Source organism: Thermobia domestica, chromosome 6 (assembly GCF_964235325.1).
Source record: "Thermobia domestica chromosome 6, izTheDome1.hap1.1, whole genome shotgun sequence".
NCBI classification, from domain to species: Eukaryota; Metazoa; Arthropoda; class Insecta; order Zygentoma; family Lepismatidae; genus Thermobia; species Thermobia domestica.
The window spans coordinates 103,995,237-104,011,840 of record NC_137459.1 but is presented as its reverse complement, the minus strand read 5'-3'; the positions used below and the strand labels follow the sequence as shown (position 1 = coordinate 104,011,840).

At 32.1% G+C, this 16,604-nt stretch overlaps 1 protein-coding gene across 1 annotated transcript in view; it reads left to right on the top strand.

Moving 5' to 3' along the window:
• Positions 1–16,604, top strand: part of PlexA (plexin A) — a 286,902-nt gene that overhangs the window by 258,645 nt on the left and 11,653 nt on the right. Inside the window, exons 11-21 of the mRNA XM_081761928.1 lie at positions 1,479–1,644; positions 2,626–2,745; positions 5,080–5,319; positions 7,685–7,861; positions 9,273–9,522; positions 10,752–11,016; positions 11,715–11,852; positions 13,236–13,449; positions 14,159–14,342; positions 15,003–15,106; positions 16,138–16,326. Of these exons, the coding sequence (XP_081618054.1) occupies positions 1,479–1,644; positions 2,626–2,745; positions 5,080–5,319; positions 7,685–7,861; positions 9,273–9,522; positions 10,752–11,016; positions 11,715–11,852; positions 13,236–13,449; positions 14,159–14,342; positions 15,003–15,106; positions 16,138–16,326 (2,047 nt within the window). The remainder of the gene's footprint in view (positions 1–1,478; positions 1,645–2,625; positions 2,746–5,079; positions 5,320–7,684; positions 7,862–9,272; positions 9,523–10,751; positions 11,017–11,714; positions 11,853–13,235; positions 13,450–14,158; positions 14,343–15,002; positions 15,107–16,137; positions 16,327–16,604) is intronic.

Here is a 16,604-nt window from a genome sequence, read left to right as displayed (position 1 = left end):
CAGTCATAATGTTCGGGAAACAAATCGTGGACACGAGGCTTCCATGATTGACACTGTAACCCTTCCTGAATTAAAACCTTAACATGGCAAGTATAACTGTCTTGTGGATTTGGAAGAACTTTGATCAAATATCTCTTTTAGTGTCCTCACTTTGTCCTCCGTGATATTGAAAGCCTACCGGTTCTATGAGAGCCTTCTTAATTGGGATTAGTATTTAACTACTACTACTACTTAAAAAAAAAAAAAAAAAAGCCTTGTTAACTTTGTCACCATCTTTGGATCTGGAAAATATTGTCATAATTCATCTCGCAGCAATTTTAACTCTTTCTCAATGGCCAGGTCTGAGGCAAAGAATAAGCATATAAAATATGAAGCAATATATCCATTGTATATTCATTATATATTCACTGTGCATATAAAATATGAAATATAATGAAAGCATGTATAATCATTGTAATATCTTAATATCTTTACGAGATGAAAAAAAGAGGAAATAGTGTATTTTCCGTCTATCCTAGTGTTATTTAAATTAAATTGTAATCATGTTAATATAAATAAAATATGAATTGCTTCATTAATTGTTTCAGACAGTAAACGTGCTTACCGCGTTAGCAACTTTTGATTGTCTTTGTGCGGAGCAAATGCTCCACTACGAGTATATTTGTATCCAAATACACATTCACAAACCAATGTTCTCATTTCCTCTTCCCAGTCTATTTTCGACCTAAACCTGACTCATATTTAATAAAGGTGTAATCCACAATGAGGTTAGTAATCTTGGATAAAATAGTGTCACTGGGGAAAAGGAAGGTTAAAATTCAGTTTTTTTTTTAATAAAAAAACATTTGTTTTTGCATTGTGAATATTCAAGCTAGAAAGTACCGCAGGAACCAGATAAAGTTTAGCATATCGGTCACTTTATCTCGAAGTTATCGGTAAGACCCCATGTTACATAATATGAACTAGTGTTGGCAATTGTACAAATTTTCAGTGCATATTCCCAGAAATACAGAGCATCGCCTTCTTAAACTGATCTGTCTGGACATTAGAATATCAACCTAGTTGAAACCATAGGTTACTGCTGTTGGGTAAATGAAAAGTTGGGATCAACAAACAACCGGTGGACACAGGATGATTCGCTTCTTAGTTTGTTCAGGTGTCAAGTCATGAATTGCTTGTTTTGAATTGCTTATATATATAAATAATTATAAATGTGCATGTGATATATGTATCTATGTATGTATGCATAATAAGAACTTCGAAAGAAAGTAATTTAAAATATTTTGTTGCAATATTGATTTAAAATTTTGTACCGTTTCTGGGTTGGTAGAATCGTTCAGTATCATATCTTGAATTACAATTTATATTATTTAAAATCTGCGAATTTCTGACTAGTGTTCTAAACTTGAATTTAAGGCAATATTAAATACGTGAATTCATTCAACCTCTATATTAATTGTTTTAATTTCTGTTGACAGCTTGCAACCTAATGATGCAGTTTGTGTTACAAGTGCCTCAGACCGACAGAAGTCAGGAAAACTTAAAATGAAATTTGATCGAGGGGATCGTTATTTCGAAAAAGAACTTTTCGAATATGTTGAAGATCCATCAGTAGAGACTGTAGTATCTGGTGCCAATAGCCAAGTAAGTTTTATTTTTGTTCTTACTCAAAATCATTACAACAAAGAATTAGAAGTAGATATTGAATATTCAGTTAATCTGTGACCATTTTGATGAACACACATCTTATGCAGAAAGTAGAATTAAGCTGTTACTATATGTTGCAAGATTACTTCAGATATTAAACAATAATTTTTATCTTTGGCGCTATTTCTAAATATTTGAAGAGCTGATGTTTTTACTACGTGTCAGTGGTAGAGCGCTTAATTTTTGTTACAAGAGAAGTCTCTGGTTTGATCCATGGAAAATAAAACAATTCCACCATAAAGAAAAGACAATGCAATACTTTTTTTTTAGAGAAAGTTTTTACTCCGGTAATAAATCGTATTGATAAATAGTAATGCATCACATTTTGCTATTCAATTTTTCATTTGTATCGTTTTGATTTTTTGTAGCAAACCACCTATATATATAAAATGATGGCACACTTTAACAGTTTTCCTGACATCTTCGAATGCATTCGAGTTAAAAAAAAAAAAAAAAAAAAAAAAAAAAAAAAAAAAAAAAAAAAAAAAAAAAAAAAAACTTTTTTAAAAGTTAATATCAGGACTGGTAGTACAGTTACATTTTTCACAATAATTCATTTTAGGAGTGTTGCATGCATTTCTATAAACTTAGTAGCAAAAGGGTTGATATATTTGTTTTATTTCTGTATTTATTTCTATAACTGTAATGTATACTCATAGCAAAGAGATAAAGCTCTTATATTAAGATTTGGAGATATTATTAAATGAAAGTTTGTGTCTAACTATATATATAATTTTTAGAGATCTTTCCTGTAGCGTCTCATAGAAAAAAAAGTAGTTCTTAAAATAAGGCTGCAATTTTCGCACCGAAACTAAATATAATCAAATATAATGAATCATTTGTGTAATTTCCTAAAAATGAAGTTCACACTTTATTGAAGGCATGTGTATTATATATTTTGTTTAATTATTTTTGTAGCTTAAAGTACCCAAAGGAATACCTGCAGGAGGAATTAAGATATCTGTAACGGGAAAAAATTTGGCATATATTCAAAATCCACAAATGCGTGTGAACTACAGAGGCAAAGCATTTTATAGTGTAAGTAGAAACAATTTCCTTGTTAATTATTAGGGAAGTGGTGTATAATAGAATTTAAAACTATCTACTTTAGTTAGTTGTTTCCTGTCATATAGAAACCTTTAGTTTTATTTATGAATTATTTAGTAATGTATATAAATATAAATGAATATTTTATATTTAAATATGTATATATAAACATACATTTATATTTGCATATTTATTTAATTTATATTTATTTTACATTTATATTTATGTATATTTAAATATTTAAATGTATATTAATGTATACTAAAAATATAACATGAGTGTATTATTTGGGAGCACAATATACAGGGTGTTTCAAAACAACACCGACAACATTTGGGAGGTGATTCCTGACACCAAGAAAAGACAAAAAGTATAGACCAACTTGGGTGCACAGATGCTTCCTTTCGGAGTTATGGGATGCCGAAAACATTAAAAAGTGAAATTTAAAGGTTCATAGCTCCAAAACTATGGGGCCTACCGTAGTCTGGTCAAAACTTTACTTAAGAACTAATATGTGCCCTATCTAAAAATCCATGTTTCATAATCCTGAGGTACTTCCACAACAATTTTTATAGAGAGAGTTTGGCTACGCGCATTTAATTTGAAGTACTCACCAACTATCTCTATAAAAACTGTTGCGGAAGTACCGCAGGATTCAGAAACTTGGGTATTTAGATAGGATATATACTAGTTCCTAAGTGGTCTTGACCCGACTACGGTAGGTCCCATAGTTTTGGAGCAATGGAACTTCAAACTTCACTTTTTCATGTTTTCGGCAGCCTATAACTCCGAAAGCAAGCATTTGTGCACCCAGGTTGGTCTATACTTTTTGTCTTATCTTGGTATCAGGAATCACCTCCCAAGCGTTGTCGGTGTTGTTTTGAAATACCCTGTATAGATTCCTTTCATTCACACCACAGACACGAAAGCTGAAAAATGTTTTAAAGTAAAAATTATAATGGTATGTATAAAATGCTATAGTACATTTGTGCACAAAACCTTTAGTTGATATTAATAAAATTTCGCTAATTTACATTCAAAGACAGAAATATGTTGTTTTGCATATCTTTATTATATTATTCTTGTTACTAAGAGTATTCAGTACAAAATATTCTATCAAATACAATCCCAAATTGTAGATAGTTCGTTTAGATACAAGGGCATGGGAGTGAAGGAGTTTAAAAAGTTAAATGATAACTAAGTAGTTTTTACAGCTTTTTTTCTTGTCTTTTTAATTTTAATATTTCAGTTTAAGTGAAGAAACGGTAGTTTGCTCACCTCTATTTCACGATATAGGGAAAGAGGGAGGAGGCGTCACGGTAGCTCAGTGGTGGAGTGTTTATCTCTGATTCGAGAGGAGTCCCCGGTTCGATTCCTGGTCATGAGTTTGAGCGATAACAGTGTGTCCATAGTTTTCTCGAAATTCTTCCGTTTTCTTCCACAGTCTCATTCAACCAATAAATAAATAAATAAATATAATAATAATAATAATAATAATAATAATATAATTTAATTTAATTTAAAAATAATACTTTTGCAAATGTAGAATAGCGAAAGAGCTTTACAATGTTGAATTATTTCCTTAGTTTTGCAGTCAGCGCACTTAAAAAGGGTGCAGGATGGTAATCTCAATTATTATTATTATTATTATTATTATTATTATTATTATTATTATTATTATTGTGTGTGTGTTTACCATTATTTTCTCTTCATTGCACCCAAATTAAACAACTTAATAAATTAAAATTGCAAATTTGTATAGCTCTTATACACCCAAAATGTTTGAAGTAACACAGTCCAAATAATACAAAAGTAAAGGCATGCTACTTTGAAAATCAGTTTTCGGAGATCCCAGACAGGATCATTTCATTACATGTGGAATGTACTGCAGAAGTGAAAAATCGATAATAGAATAAATGAGCCATAAATAGCCAGAAACAAGATTTCTTTTATTTTCTCTCAGAGAGCTTTTTAGAGGGGAAAAGTTTCCATCGAAAATATATATATAATATATAATTTCAAATGAATGACTTAGAAATGTATACTTACAACAACAGCAACAAATTATATGATTCTAGAGATTTTCTTGCGCTTCATTAAGTTGCTACTGTAATGTGATTTCTAAACTGAAATTTAACACAATATTTATGTCAATATATTATGTATAATACATTGATGTATGATATGAAAGAAAGAGACTGAGTTTGTGTCTTATAGTAAAATCTATTAAGTAAAAATATTTAGTTATACGAATATAATGAATATTGTTTGAAAATTGCTTTAGGAATGAATGATACGTATATTTATTGCGTGTTTCTCTTACAGCACTGCGTTGTTCACAGTAATTCGAACATGGCATGTAGATCCCCTGCAATTGATGTTCACGAAGAGCTTGATGCAGAAAGCCCCTTGAAATTAGATTTTGGATTCATTATGGATAACGTTACAAGTGTCAAAAATTTAACTAAGAAATCAAATATTACTTTTGAACTGTATCCCAATCCAATATATGTAGATTTTGGCAAAGAAGTGAAATATTACAAGGGAGAGTATTTAACAATTGATGTAAGTATCACTTCAGCAATACTGTTTTATTTTTAATAAATTCAATGATCATTATTAGTATTTGAAATGCATACTTCATTTTGTAACTTAACGTCCTTTCATTACTTTGTTGCATTAAGTAATGAATTTCCTAGTGCAAAAGGTAAGTAAATATTGAGTCGTATCACTTAATATTCTTAATGAAAATTTCAATATTAACCTGTGTCAGTACAAGTGGATGCATAGTCATACATTGCTTATATTTTCGAGATTACGTCTTGCTTAATTTTCGAAGCAGGATTTGCTATTTTTAATGAATGAGAATTATTGAAATATAGTGTTTCATGAATCGTGTGTGTTTCGTTTTATAAGTTTGAAATGAGAAATATAAAGTACTTTCATTATTTCCTGTTTTAGTTACAGGCCCGAAACCAGCCACAGATGTTTGGGGGGCCATGAATATGTTACGGGGGGGGGGGGGGGGCAAGTCATTAAAAATTCTCTTACAATTTTTTTTTTTTTTTTTTTTTTGTATTAATAATAGCATTTTGTGTTGATGTCTGGAGGGGCCACGAAAAGTTTAGGGGTGACAGGCCCCTCTAGCTACCCTCTGGTTGCGGGCCTGCTTAGTTATATTGTTGATTCATAGTTTCCATATGCGTAGTGCTTTCTTGAGTGTACTGTCTTGACGTATAATTGTCTACAGTAAATCGAGTTCAACGAAAATGACATTAATAATTTTGAATTTAACTTTTTTTTTTTTTTTTTTAATCGTTAGTTGCCTATTCTAAATATATTACTCTTAAATGTAATAGTTTCCAGCTGAGACTCAAGACTCCTGATGACTTCTCGGGATGAAGGATGATAACAGTGTAGAATATTGTTCCTATTAACAGCTTTGAGAGTTACTAAGTAATTTCAGTATTATTTATTACAGCAATTACTTTATCACATAGATGCTTTGCTAACTTTTTCACTCTAAATATTTGTCAGCTTTTAAGTGAAATTTTCTGTTAACTCTTGCTAACATGTAAAATCATTTGTCAGCCTATGCTTTTATATAAAAGAATAAAAGTGACCTACTCACCAACGCTCAGAGCACACTATGGCTAGAAATATGAACAAATTTCCCATTTATTCAGAAAATGCCCAATATAAGAATTCCCGTAAGTTGGAAGTGTGAGGCTCAGAAATATTATTCCCTATCAGAGAAGTAAGGAATAGATCTATATATATTTTTAAATATGTATCCTAAGAGGGGTTTGATTCCAGCAGCAAAAGGAGGTTTTTTGCCAAGAGTTGATTTGATTTTGAGTTTAACGTCCTTTCAGCAGCGAGGCTATATGAGACGGGACCTGCTGATTAACGTGGAATCCGAACCACATGAACTCCCGCCGGGATTTTTTTGTCAAGAATGCGTAACTCACGAACCTCTGAGGCTAGGAAAATGAAACTCAGGATTTAAACTCCACCTTAAAATTAACTAGTTACGTGTTTCAACGTTAAAAAAATAATAATAAATAAAAATACTCTTCTGAAGAATAAAAGGGTGGGAGGGTGCTAATTTCTGTAACATTCAGTTTTTCGTTTCCTTATTCAGAAAGTGCCAGATGTAAAAATTTACTTAAGTTCCAGGAATGAAATTCGGTATATAAATTTAAAAGGGAAAGGGGGTCAATTTCTTTGATATACAAATTTTCCATTTATTCAGAAAATGCCCAATATAAGAATTCCCGTAAGTTGGAAGTGTGAGGCTCAGTATAGAGTCAATCCAAATGAAATCGACCAATGATGGTTGCTGACAAAATTTAGTTTATTAATTTTTTACCTAGGTTTGTACCACATTCAGGAAGTTGAAAACGGGTATTCATTTATTTTTAGTCGCACAGGTTTTGTCGTAGCGGCCATTTTGTATGGGTGCCTGAGCGTATTTTGAACTTTTTAGTGCATTCTGCTAAACGCTGTAACTTTTTAGGTTTTAAAGATAATGAGTTCAAACCACAACCATATGGAAGTTAATGGAATGGACAACATTCTGTGTTCTGTGCACATTGAGACGTACTTTAGAACCTCCAGAAAAGAAGTTCTGAACATTGAGGTTGGAAACCTGGAAATGGCCATTTTGGAATGTACATTTTGAAACTAAATAAATAAGACTCACCATCAATTCTTTGTCAACATAGAAACTAGATAGCAAACAACGTCTCAAACAAGTTTCAGATCAGAGAACCATATACTTGATTTTTTGGAAATTTTTAAACATTGCGAATTTTCGAAAATCGTATATAATTTTCATTCCCCACAATGCTAATGCCGACTATTATATAAAATATTTTATAAATGTGGTTTATGATTTCAAACATAAAGTTATATTCTTATTTTCCAGGGATATCATTTGGACAGAGCCTGTCAGGAATCAGATGTAGTTGTGTTAATTGGAAATAGTAATTGCAACGTGACATCTTTATCTCGTGGTCAGTTAACCTGCAAACCTCCCGTTACCCAACCTCCAGCTGTAACTGCAGATGGTCGTATAGTCACTCAAGAACTGCCAGATGTTGTTGTAAGTTATTCTTCTTAAATAATACAATTGTTCAAGAGCTTTACTGTGGTATATTTTATTAATTTTGTGTACCAATTTGTTGTGTGAATGGTAGACATTGTACAGCGTAGTCCGGAAGTGGGCGTACCCCTAATTGTACTTCTTCGAAGACAATGTTAAATGACATTCTTACCTGGAGATGCTTAATGAATGGTTGGTGCCTCAACTGGAAGAAAATTGTATCAAAGGCACTGTTGTGATACAGCAGGATGGAGCACCAGCGCACTTCGCGATTCACGTGTGCAATTACCTGAATCAGACGTTTCCTGGCTGCTGGATTGGAAGAGTTTGTGCTTCTTCACCAGCTCCCTTTGCCTGGCCTCCAAGTAGTCCCGATCTGCGACACCAGACAATGCTCTCTGGGGTTTCATAAAGCAACAAGTAGAAAACACTCGATATCACACAACGCAGGAATTACGAGCAGCTGTGGAACACGCCTTCACCCTCGTGATTCCGGAGTATTTCCGCAAAACATCTGGGAGAACTTGGCGCAGAATTAAGCTGTGTTACAACATGGATGGTAATCATACCGATGTTTGATTCTTAAGACTTCAAGGTAACTGTGTACAGACATTCTACCATAACTAGCACTATACTGTTGAAATTAAAGGGGTTACGCCTACTTCCGAACCACCCTGTATAACATCTCAATCTATCAATTCGTTCTTGCTTTACCATAACTAATGATATTACTATGTTTACATCGAAATCATATGTGTTATCAACATTATTTTGTTCTTTCTGGCAAATGTATATAATAAAGCACGTTTTACTTACTATAATATGATGATGTATTTGATTAAGTACAATGTTTAAATTGTGAATAGTGCTTTATAAAAAATCCGTTGTAACTTAAATGGAACGGGAAACGTAAGAATAAATAAACAAATAAAGAAAATTAGAAAAGCCATATGTAGAGTGTAATTCAAAGACGAGTTTATTGATGAGAAGCATGTCTATAACAGTTAACTATTTCATCAACTATTTTGTAACTAAAAGTAAAACAACAGTTAAGTGTTTTTAAATCAGAAGATTGCTCAGGGAAACTGAAATCATTTTTGAATATTTTAGTATTTTTAAAACTCTGAATAAAGCGAATGTGGGAATAAGCAAGGGAGAATTTTAATTATTAATATAACTTAGTACACATTTGTGTAGTTGAGACTAGTTTTCTAAAGCGACACCTTCAGTTTGCTTGATCCATCAAAACTTGAAGAACAAGAAGAGAAAGTCGCTTATTCTTGCGTATAAAGTTGGCAAATTGCTTCATTTTAAAGTTCAGTTCAGGAAAAAAATCTAAAATTTTTAAACTTTGTATCTCAATACAAACATTATCCTTTTTCTTTCTTTCTTTCTTTCTTTCTTTCTTTAGGTGGTGGTTGGTGGCAACTTGAGATACAATATTGGAAAAATAAGTTATGCATCACCAACTGGTATCAATGGGCCGCTTTCGAAACCAGCATTAATTGGAGTAGTGGCAGGCATCGTCATATTAGTGATAATATTTATAGTGTTTTTAATTGCGTACAGACGGAAATCAACAGAAAGTAACAGAGTGCTGAAAAATATGCAAGAACAAATGGATATTTTGGAACTGCGAGTAGCTGCAGAATGTAAGGAAGGTAAGTAATTTAAGCACTTAACCTTTTATTAGCATTTGTTGGAACATATGCAGTGTGAAGGGTAAATTTCACATTAAAATACCCTTAAGGAAGCCACATCAATTTCCTGTCGTCTGAATATGTATGTTCTTTTTCCCTTAACCTCGTGTACAGGATTAAATTCTTGTGCCTGCCAGAAGTCAGTGTTTCTAGTAAAACACGGAAGGACATAATTGAAGAATTGTGTGCTTGTAAGATGTCAGAACTACTGTATCATTGTACTCTTTTTGGATCAAAGGATCCAATGTATTTCAGACAAATTTTCTTGTAGGCCTTATATCTGAAGAACTACATATAGTGTATCCAAACCAAAACTACCACTTAGTATGATGTCCTTATTCCGTAAAAAATACAAAATCTCGATTTAGGGGCCATTTAAAGTTTTGTAGCCCCTGGTTAAAAAAAAAGTCCAATACATTTCATTCAACCAAACGTTTTCTTGTACGTCTTATATCTGGAGAACTGCATATAGTGTATCCAAACCAAAACGACCACTTAACTCAGTTTGATGTGCTTATTCCGTAAAATATACGGAAACTCGATTTATCTAAAGGCCGTTTAAAAATTTTGTGGCTCCTGACTCAACATCTAATTATTGGCCAAGATCGCAATCATTTTTTGGATCATTCCTAAAATTCTTGTTAAAAAAATAATTAGAAAACTCACAAATAACCTAGAAATTTTACAAAATTCACTAGTCACTAGACTGTAAAGTTTAACTGTACAAAAATAAGAAAGGTAACAACAACAATCATTTTTATATTGAATTTGCTTGAAGATTTGATAAAATTTTCTTTTCAAATTCGACCCGTTCCGTATATTCAAATATTGATACTTTGAAGTCTTCCTTTTTGAGCGCGAGTTCGTGTATGCGTAAAAAGATAGCAAGTAATATATAATATGAGGAAATGTTGGTGAACATACACGTTGAATTATTTATGTGGTTACTAAAGTATGTATCTTATAGAGACTTCCTGTTGTATATATCCTCTGTACTGGAAGCAAACATTGAACTCCAATAAATTAAGTTATCGGGAAACAATCTTGGGAACTAGCAATGAAACCTGTCAATATTACATAATATTAGGTATAGGAACATATGTATATTTTAGATAATACTGATACATCCACCAAATAGTTCAAAGAATAGTTAACACTCCTAACGATTTTATTTTATTTTATTATTTCAGCATTTGCGGAATTGCAGACGGAGATGACAGACCTCACTGGAGATCTGACAGCTGACAATGGACCTTTCTTAGATTACCGAACATATGCAATGAAAATATTATTTCCTAATGTAGATGATCATGCAGTTCTTCAGGGAGATCGACCTGAGCTTATTCGTAAAGAAAAGGGCTTACGTCTATTCGGCCAGCTCATCATGAATAAAACCTTTTTACTGCTGTTTATACGCACTCTCGAAAGTAATCGTTACTTCTCAATGAAAGACAGGTGAGTACCAAGTCGTATAGTTGATACATTATGCTTTGTAATTGAAGACTGTAAAGTAAAATAACTGACGTTCTATACAAATATAGTTTCAAGGGCGATGTATTGTCTATGTACGGAGCGAAATAAAATCTTGCTCCGTAAAATCTGTAACAGACCTGTAGATATAGTCGGAGGTACGTTTTCTTTCTTTTTTGTGAGGGTGGGGAAAGCATAGAAAAAGGAGAAGACTGTATTCGATTTATTTTCTTTAATATTGGGATATGTAATCTATAAAATATGTCTTTATATTATATTCATAAATTATTCCGTTCACTTTGTAGGGGAATAGTTACCTTCCTTAGTAACGTGACATAGGTTTAGTTCTTGGTAGGGACAAGTGATTAGTCCCATTCTGCTGCAAGTTCTATATAGCCTGAGTGTTGGAAGGTGTCATTAAATAAAACAAATACACTGCGAGTTGTTTTAAATTTTTGGCGAATATTCCTTTTTCAGGATGGTAAGATAAAAATGACTTCAGGTGCTCAAGTCATTCAGTATAATATATGCACTCTTTCGTCGCGCTTCCATTTTCTATTACTTCTTCAAAGCCTTACAATTGCAGTTATGAAGTATTTACAAATATAAAGTAATTTCTTAGATGCTATTGGTTCATTTGTAATTGAAATTGACGTATTATTATTTATTATTATTTATTTCAGGGTAAACGTTGCATCATTAATTATGGTAACACTCCAAAGCAAAATGGAATATTGCACTGATATTCTGAAAACTCTGCTGGCAGAGCTTATAGAAAAATGCATGGAGGGAAAGAACCATCCTAAACTTTTGCTCAGAAGGTAAGCATATTTGAAAATATATTCTTTTTAAACATGAAAAATGCAAGCACTTCTTACTGTGATAGTGAATCAAGATACAGTATTACATCTGTCAATATTACATCTCTAATGGTTTTAATTGATCAGTACGTATTTTACTAATTTCTTCAAGTTGTAAAAGGACGTGTATGAATGTAGGCTGAAACTCCCTTGTTAGCTACCATTAAATGCGTACAATGTACAAAAGTAGCCAGTTCATCATCATCGAAAGTATTCTGCCATTATTGGCAAGTCACTTGCCGCAACTGACAAACATTCGTGTAGCACAGTCTTCAACTGTCCTCTGTCTTTACGTTCGATTTTTAGTAGTCAACTTGCAGAATGTGTTGCGGATCTCTAAAAGTAGAGAAATGGTAGACTTGAAAGATTTAATTGTCATTAACAGATAATGTAAGAAATGTTAATAGCTTATAAAGACAAATTGCTGATATTCAGAATGCATGAGGACTAACATAGGGAGGCGATTAAAAATAGTAAGACTTTGTGATTTTAGTTTAATTTAAAACCAACTTTTTGAGCCTTGTGAACGTATTTCATTGAGATCATGAATTTAACTATGTTTATTCTTCAGACAACTTGTAAATAAGGTTACGAATTTGTGTATGAAATTCAATTTTCGGAAATACTTAAGTGGGTAGAAACTATGGTAAGTGCAACTTCTTTGTCTGTTATAAATAAAGTTAATGAAAATTATTTTAATATATATAACCCTCCGGCTTCTGGCTGTGGAAACTCATTGATACGTGTTCGAATTCACTGGAGGTCTAGAACAATGCCCGAAAGCTGATACGTAATTAAATTGCTTTCTCGCACTCGATAATTGTAGAATCCCTGTTTACGCTATTGTCAGTTGCACGGAATCTTGAAGATATCGGTCAAGGTTTAGGGAAGCCGTTATGGTAGTTTTTGAGTTTGGAATAAAACCCAACATATAACACTTTATAAGAGTCATATATTATTCTCAGAGCAAAATAAGAATGGAATTGAAGTTGGAAGAAGTACGTGTTGCCCTGTTGCTATGTCGTGAGTATTCTGCTGAGGTATCCATTGTGTTCCTTCCACCTGTGTTGACAAACACTTCTTAACTCGTATTATAAAGCAGCAACATTGTAATGTTGCTGTCCCTTTCTACAGAAAACTCGCCTCTTGTAACAACTGCCATGACGTTTATGATTGGCACCTCTCTCTCTGTGACCTCAAATGCCCACGAGTCATTGAACTGTCAATTATTTTCTAGTTTTGATTCACGTATAGTAGATAAATGGAGTTTGAGAAACAAAATAGTAATGAACTATTTCCTACTGATGAACATCGCTAATAATTAAAATTTGTTTTTCATTCCAGAACGGAAAGTGTAGCTGAAAAAATGCTGTCTGCGTGGTTTACATTCCTCCTGTACAAATTCCTTCGTGAATGTGCAGGCGAACCTCTTTATATGTTGTTCCGTGCCATTAAGCAACAAGTTGATAAGGGACCTGTTGATGCAATCACAAGCGAAGCAAGATATTCACTGAGTGAAGAAAAACTCATTCGACAGTCAATTGACTTCAAGCCAATGGTGAGTAGCGATAATAGGCTAGTAACTAGTTTTAACTTCCTTGAAAATCATAACTATCTATCATGATAAGAGCTTAGATTTTTTTAAACTTTCCTACAACATTTAAGAATGATAAGGGGAGGGAATGAGGAATATTTCAAATTTAACAATGTGAGATTATGTAGAAGTACACTTCAGAGCAAAAGATAGTTTTAATACTACAATAACAGGAGTTTCTTAAGCTTTATCAATGAAAACTTCATTACTATTATTTCGTGCATGCAGTAATTTAAATAATCCTTGTTATCACCTTTTTAGATTACATATTGTCTTCTGCTGCATGTTACAAAAGAATTTTGAATTCTACGAAGCTTTGGTGTGTTTTACTTTAAGAAAAATTTTGCAGAAAATAGAAAGACCGCCTCTTATTATTTTTGAATGAGAACAAAATCATTAAAATATAATTTCCTTTCCGTAAATACATCAATACTAACAACTCGTAAGTTTCAACCATTCCAAAATTGATGCAATTTAATTTGATCTTGGACGTGCAGCTTTTAGAGGAAAAAGTGTACAAGTTATTATGTGCTATTGATAAATTTGAAGAACTTGGATACGCTGCTTCTGGAAGAAAATTAGGACAGTAACACCCTTATTATTCCACGATTATCGAGGATTAAATTCGTGTTCAGTGCTTCTTTCTATAATATGCTAATTTATTTATTTTCAGACTGTTTTTATCTCCATATCCCAACAGACTGTGTATGGAAGTGGACTAGATCCTAATACAGAAAATGTTCCCGTGAAGGTGCTCGATTGTGATACTATTTCCCAGGTGAAGGAGAAAGCATTGGATACAATATATAGGTCAACACCTTACAGTCAAAGGCCTAGAAAGGATGATCTCGATCTTGGTACGTCTAGCCTCGTGTAATCGTGTATATGGCATGTTGCAAAATATAAATAACATATAGCCTCTGAGCAAAGCACTAATGCTTTTATTAAAATGTTGATGTGTAACAGTTTTGGTAACTAAATAAACTTTTGGCTTCATCAGACGCAGTATCTTGCGCTATTTGTTTTGAATTGTTAAAGCAATGCTAACATGAACCACATATCATGTTCCAGTAATCTCACAATACACTGCCCTAGGTTTGTGCTTGTACATTATTCTTACATCTTGTATTTGTTATGCAAATCTCGTTTTTTGTTGATTACTTGTAATAGACTTTACTTATTATAAGAACACACAAATTGTTTGCTATATTTGCTACATCAGAGTATTGTTTACTAAACTAATGAAGCAATCAGTACGTCAAAATGTGCTATTTTAAAGGATTTCAAGTGAAATTTCAGGTAAATAATGCGAAGGCATTGCATATGATTTATTTTAATCATAAATTTTTGTTTCTTTCTTGCAAATATTCCAAGAAGTTGGCACTTTTATGCTCTTTGTCTTATTGATGTATTAGAATGTAATTCAAAACTCCAAACTAGGTATTGAAAATAGTTTATGGATACTTTAAATTGGGGGAAAGAAAAGTGTTGTAATATGATTTTTAAACCCCTTTCAGAGTGGAGAACAGGTGCATCAGGAAGATTAATTCTTTATGATGAAGATTCAACTACGAAAATAGACGGAGAGTGGAAAAAGAGAAATACTTTAAATCATTACAGGGTAAGAACAGACATTCTTTTTCTTCTTAGTTTGGACTCTGAGGAAAAAAGCAGAATTTGAATTTATTGTGATTTGTATAAACAGGGTTGCTACAGACTTAAAACGTCAAGAAATTTCATTCACCTCAGGAAATGTGAGGAAAACTTTCAATAAGGGAGATTATATAAATTTATATGTAGTGAAAAGCAGAGTTGGAAGGGAAGAGCAGTCAATGAAACCTCGCAATTTGTGGAATGTCAAAATACGTATGATTATCAGGGAGAAAGGATCACTTCTTCGTACCTAGCGTGTTTTAGATGAGAAAACGTTATTTGTAAAGCCTTTTAAATGGATTTGTTGCAACATTTTGTTTTTAAAACTTATTTCTAGTAGAAATGGTATAAATGTAAAAAGTTTATCCAAGCTGTATGCAGTCAAAAATGTAAGTAAGAGGCGATTTAGAACATTTCGACATTTTAGACATACATGGAACGAAACTTCTGCTATTTCTATTTCGGTTAAACAGTTATGTACTATGAGCTTGGTCCTAAAATAATTTAATTTCTATTCGTTTTAAAGCTTAAGTTTAGGTTTATTGTTAGAGTATCGCAAGAAATATTAAAATTTTGTCGCGTAATATCAGGTTCAAGAAATATTGACAAACTTTTAATTGAAATAAAATTACTTGAACATCATATTGCCAAATCACTGTCCAGTTTTTAATTTATGCCAACAATGTTAATAATCCTGTTTATTTGAATCTCTTATGTTCGGCGTGAAATATATATAGTATTAATTTGAAAATTATTTTGAATTTATATAAGTTTTACAACGAAACATTGGTTCTCACTTCTAAATGTGTTCGATATTATGATCATTAGAATTTTTATTGTAATACATTTTGAGCTAAACAATTAATTGGAAATAACTGTCTTGTTATAGGAAACTGACTATATTAAACTACTTTTATTTCTGTGTTGAAACTAACAAAAGTAATATTGAACTACTTTTATTTCTGTGTTGAAACTAACAAAAGTAATTCTACTTTCCAGGTGCAAGATGGAGCCTCACTAACTCTAGTCCCAAAACAGTCGTCCATATATAATTTGTCAATATTATCAGAGAAAACAGAGAAATCTCATAAGTATGAAACTTTAAACCTGTCCAAATTTAGTTCATCAAGTCCGCCCCTCAGCAGAGCGACATCACCTCTCAATCATGACCACGAGGGAGGACTTAAGGTACGTTTCGTTATCTACTCAATTACTTTAAAATAATAAAAATAATATTATAATAATTACAACGCTATGTTTCTTCAAACTTGTACGGAAAAATGTCATTATTATTATTATTATTATTATTATTATTATTATTATTATTATTATTATTATTATTATTATTATTATTATTATTATTATTATTATTATTATTATTATTATTATATTCCACCTAACACTTATCATTTTTATGGTGTCCTTTTTAATGAAAACTAGAGTTAGAACGTAATCACGTTAAATAA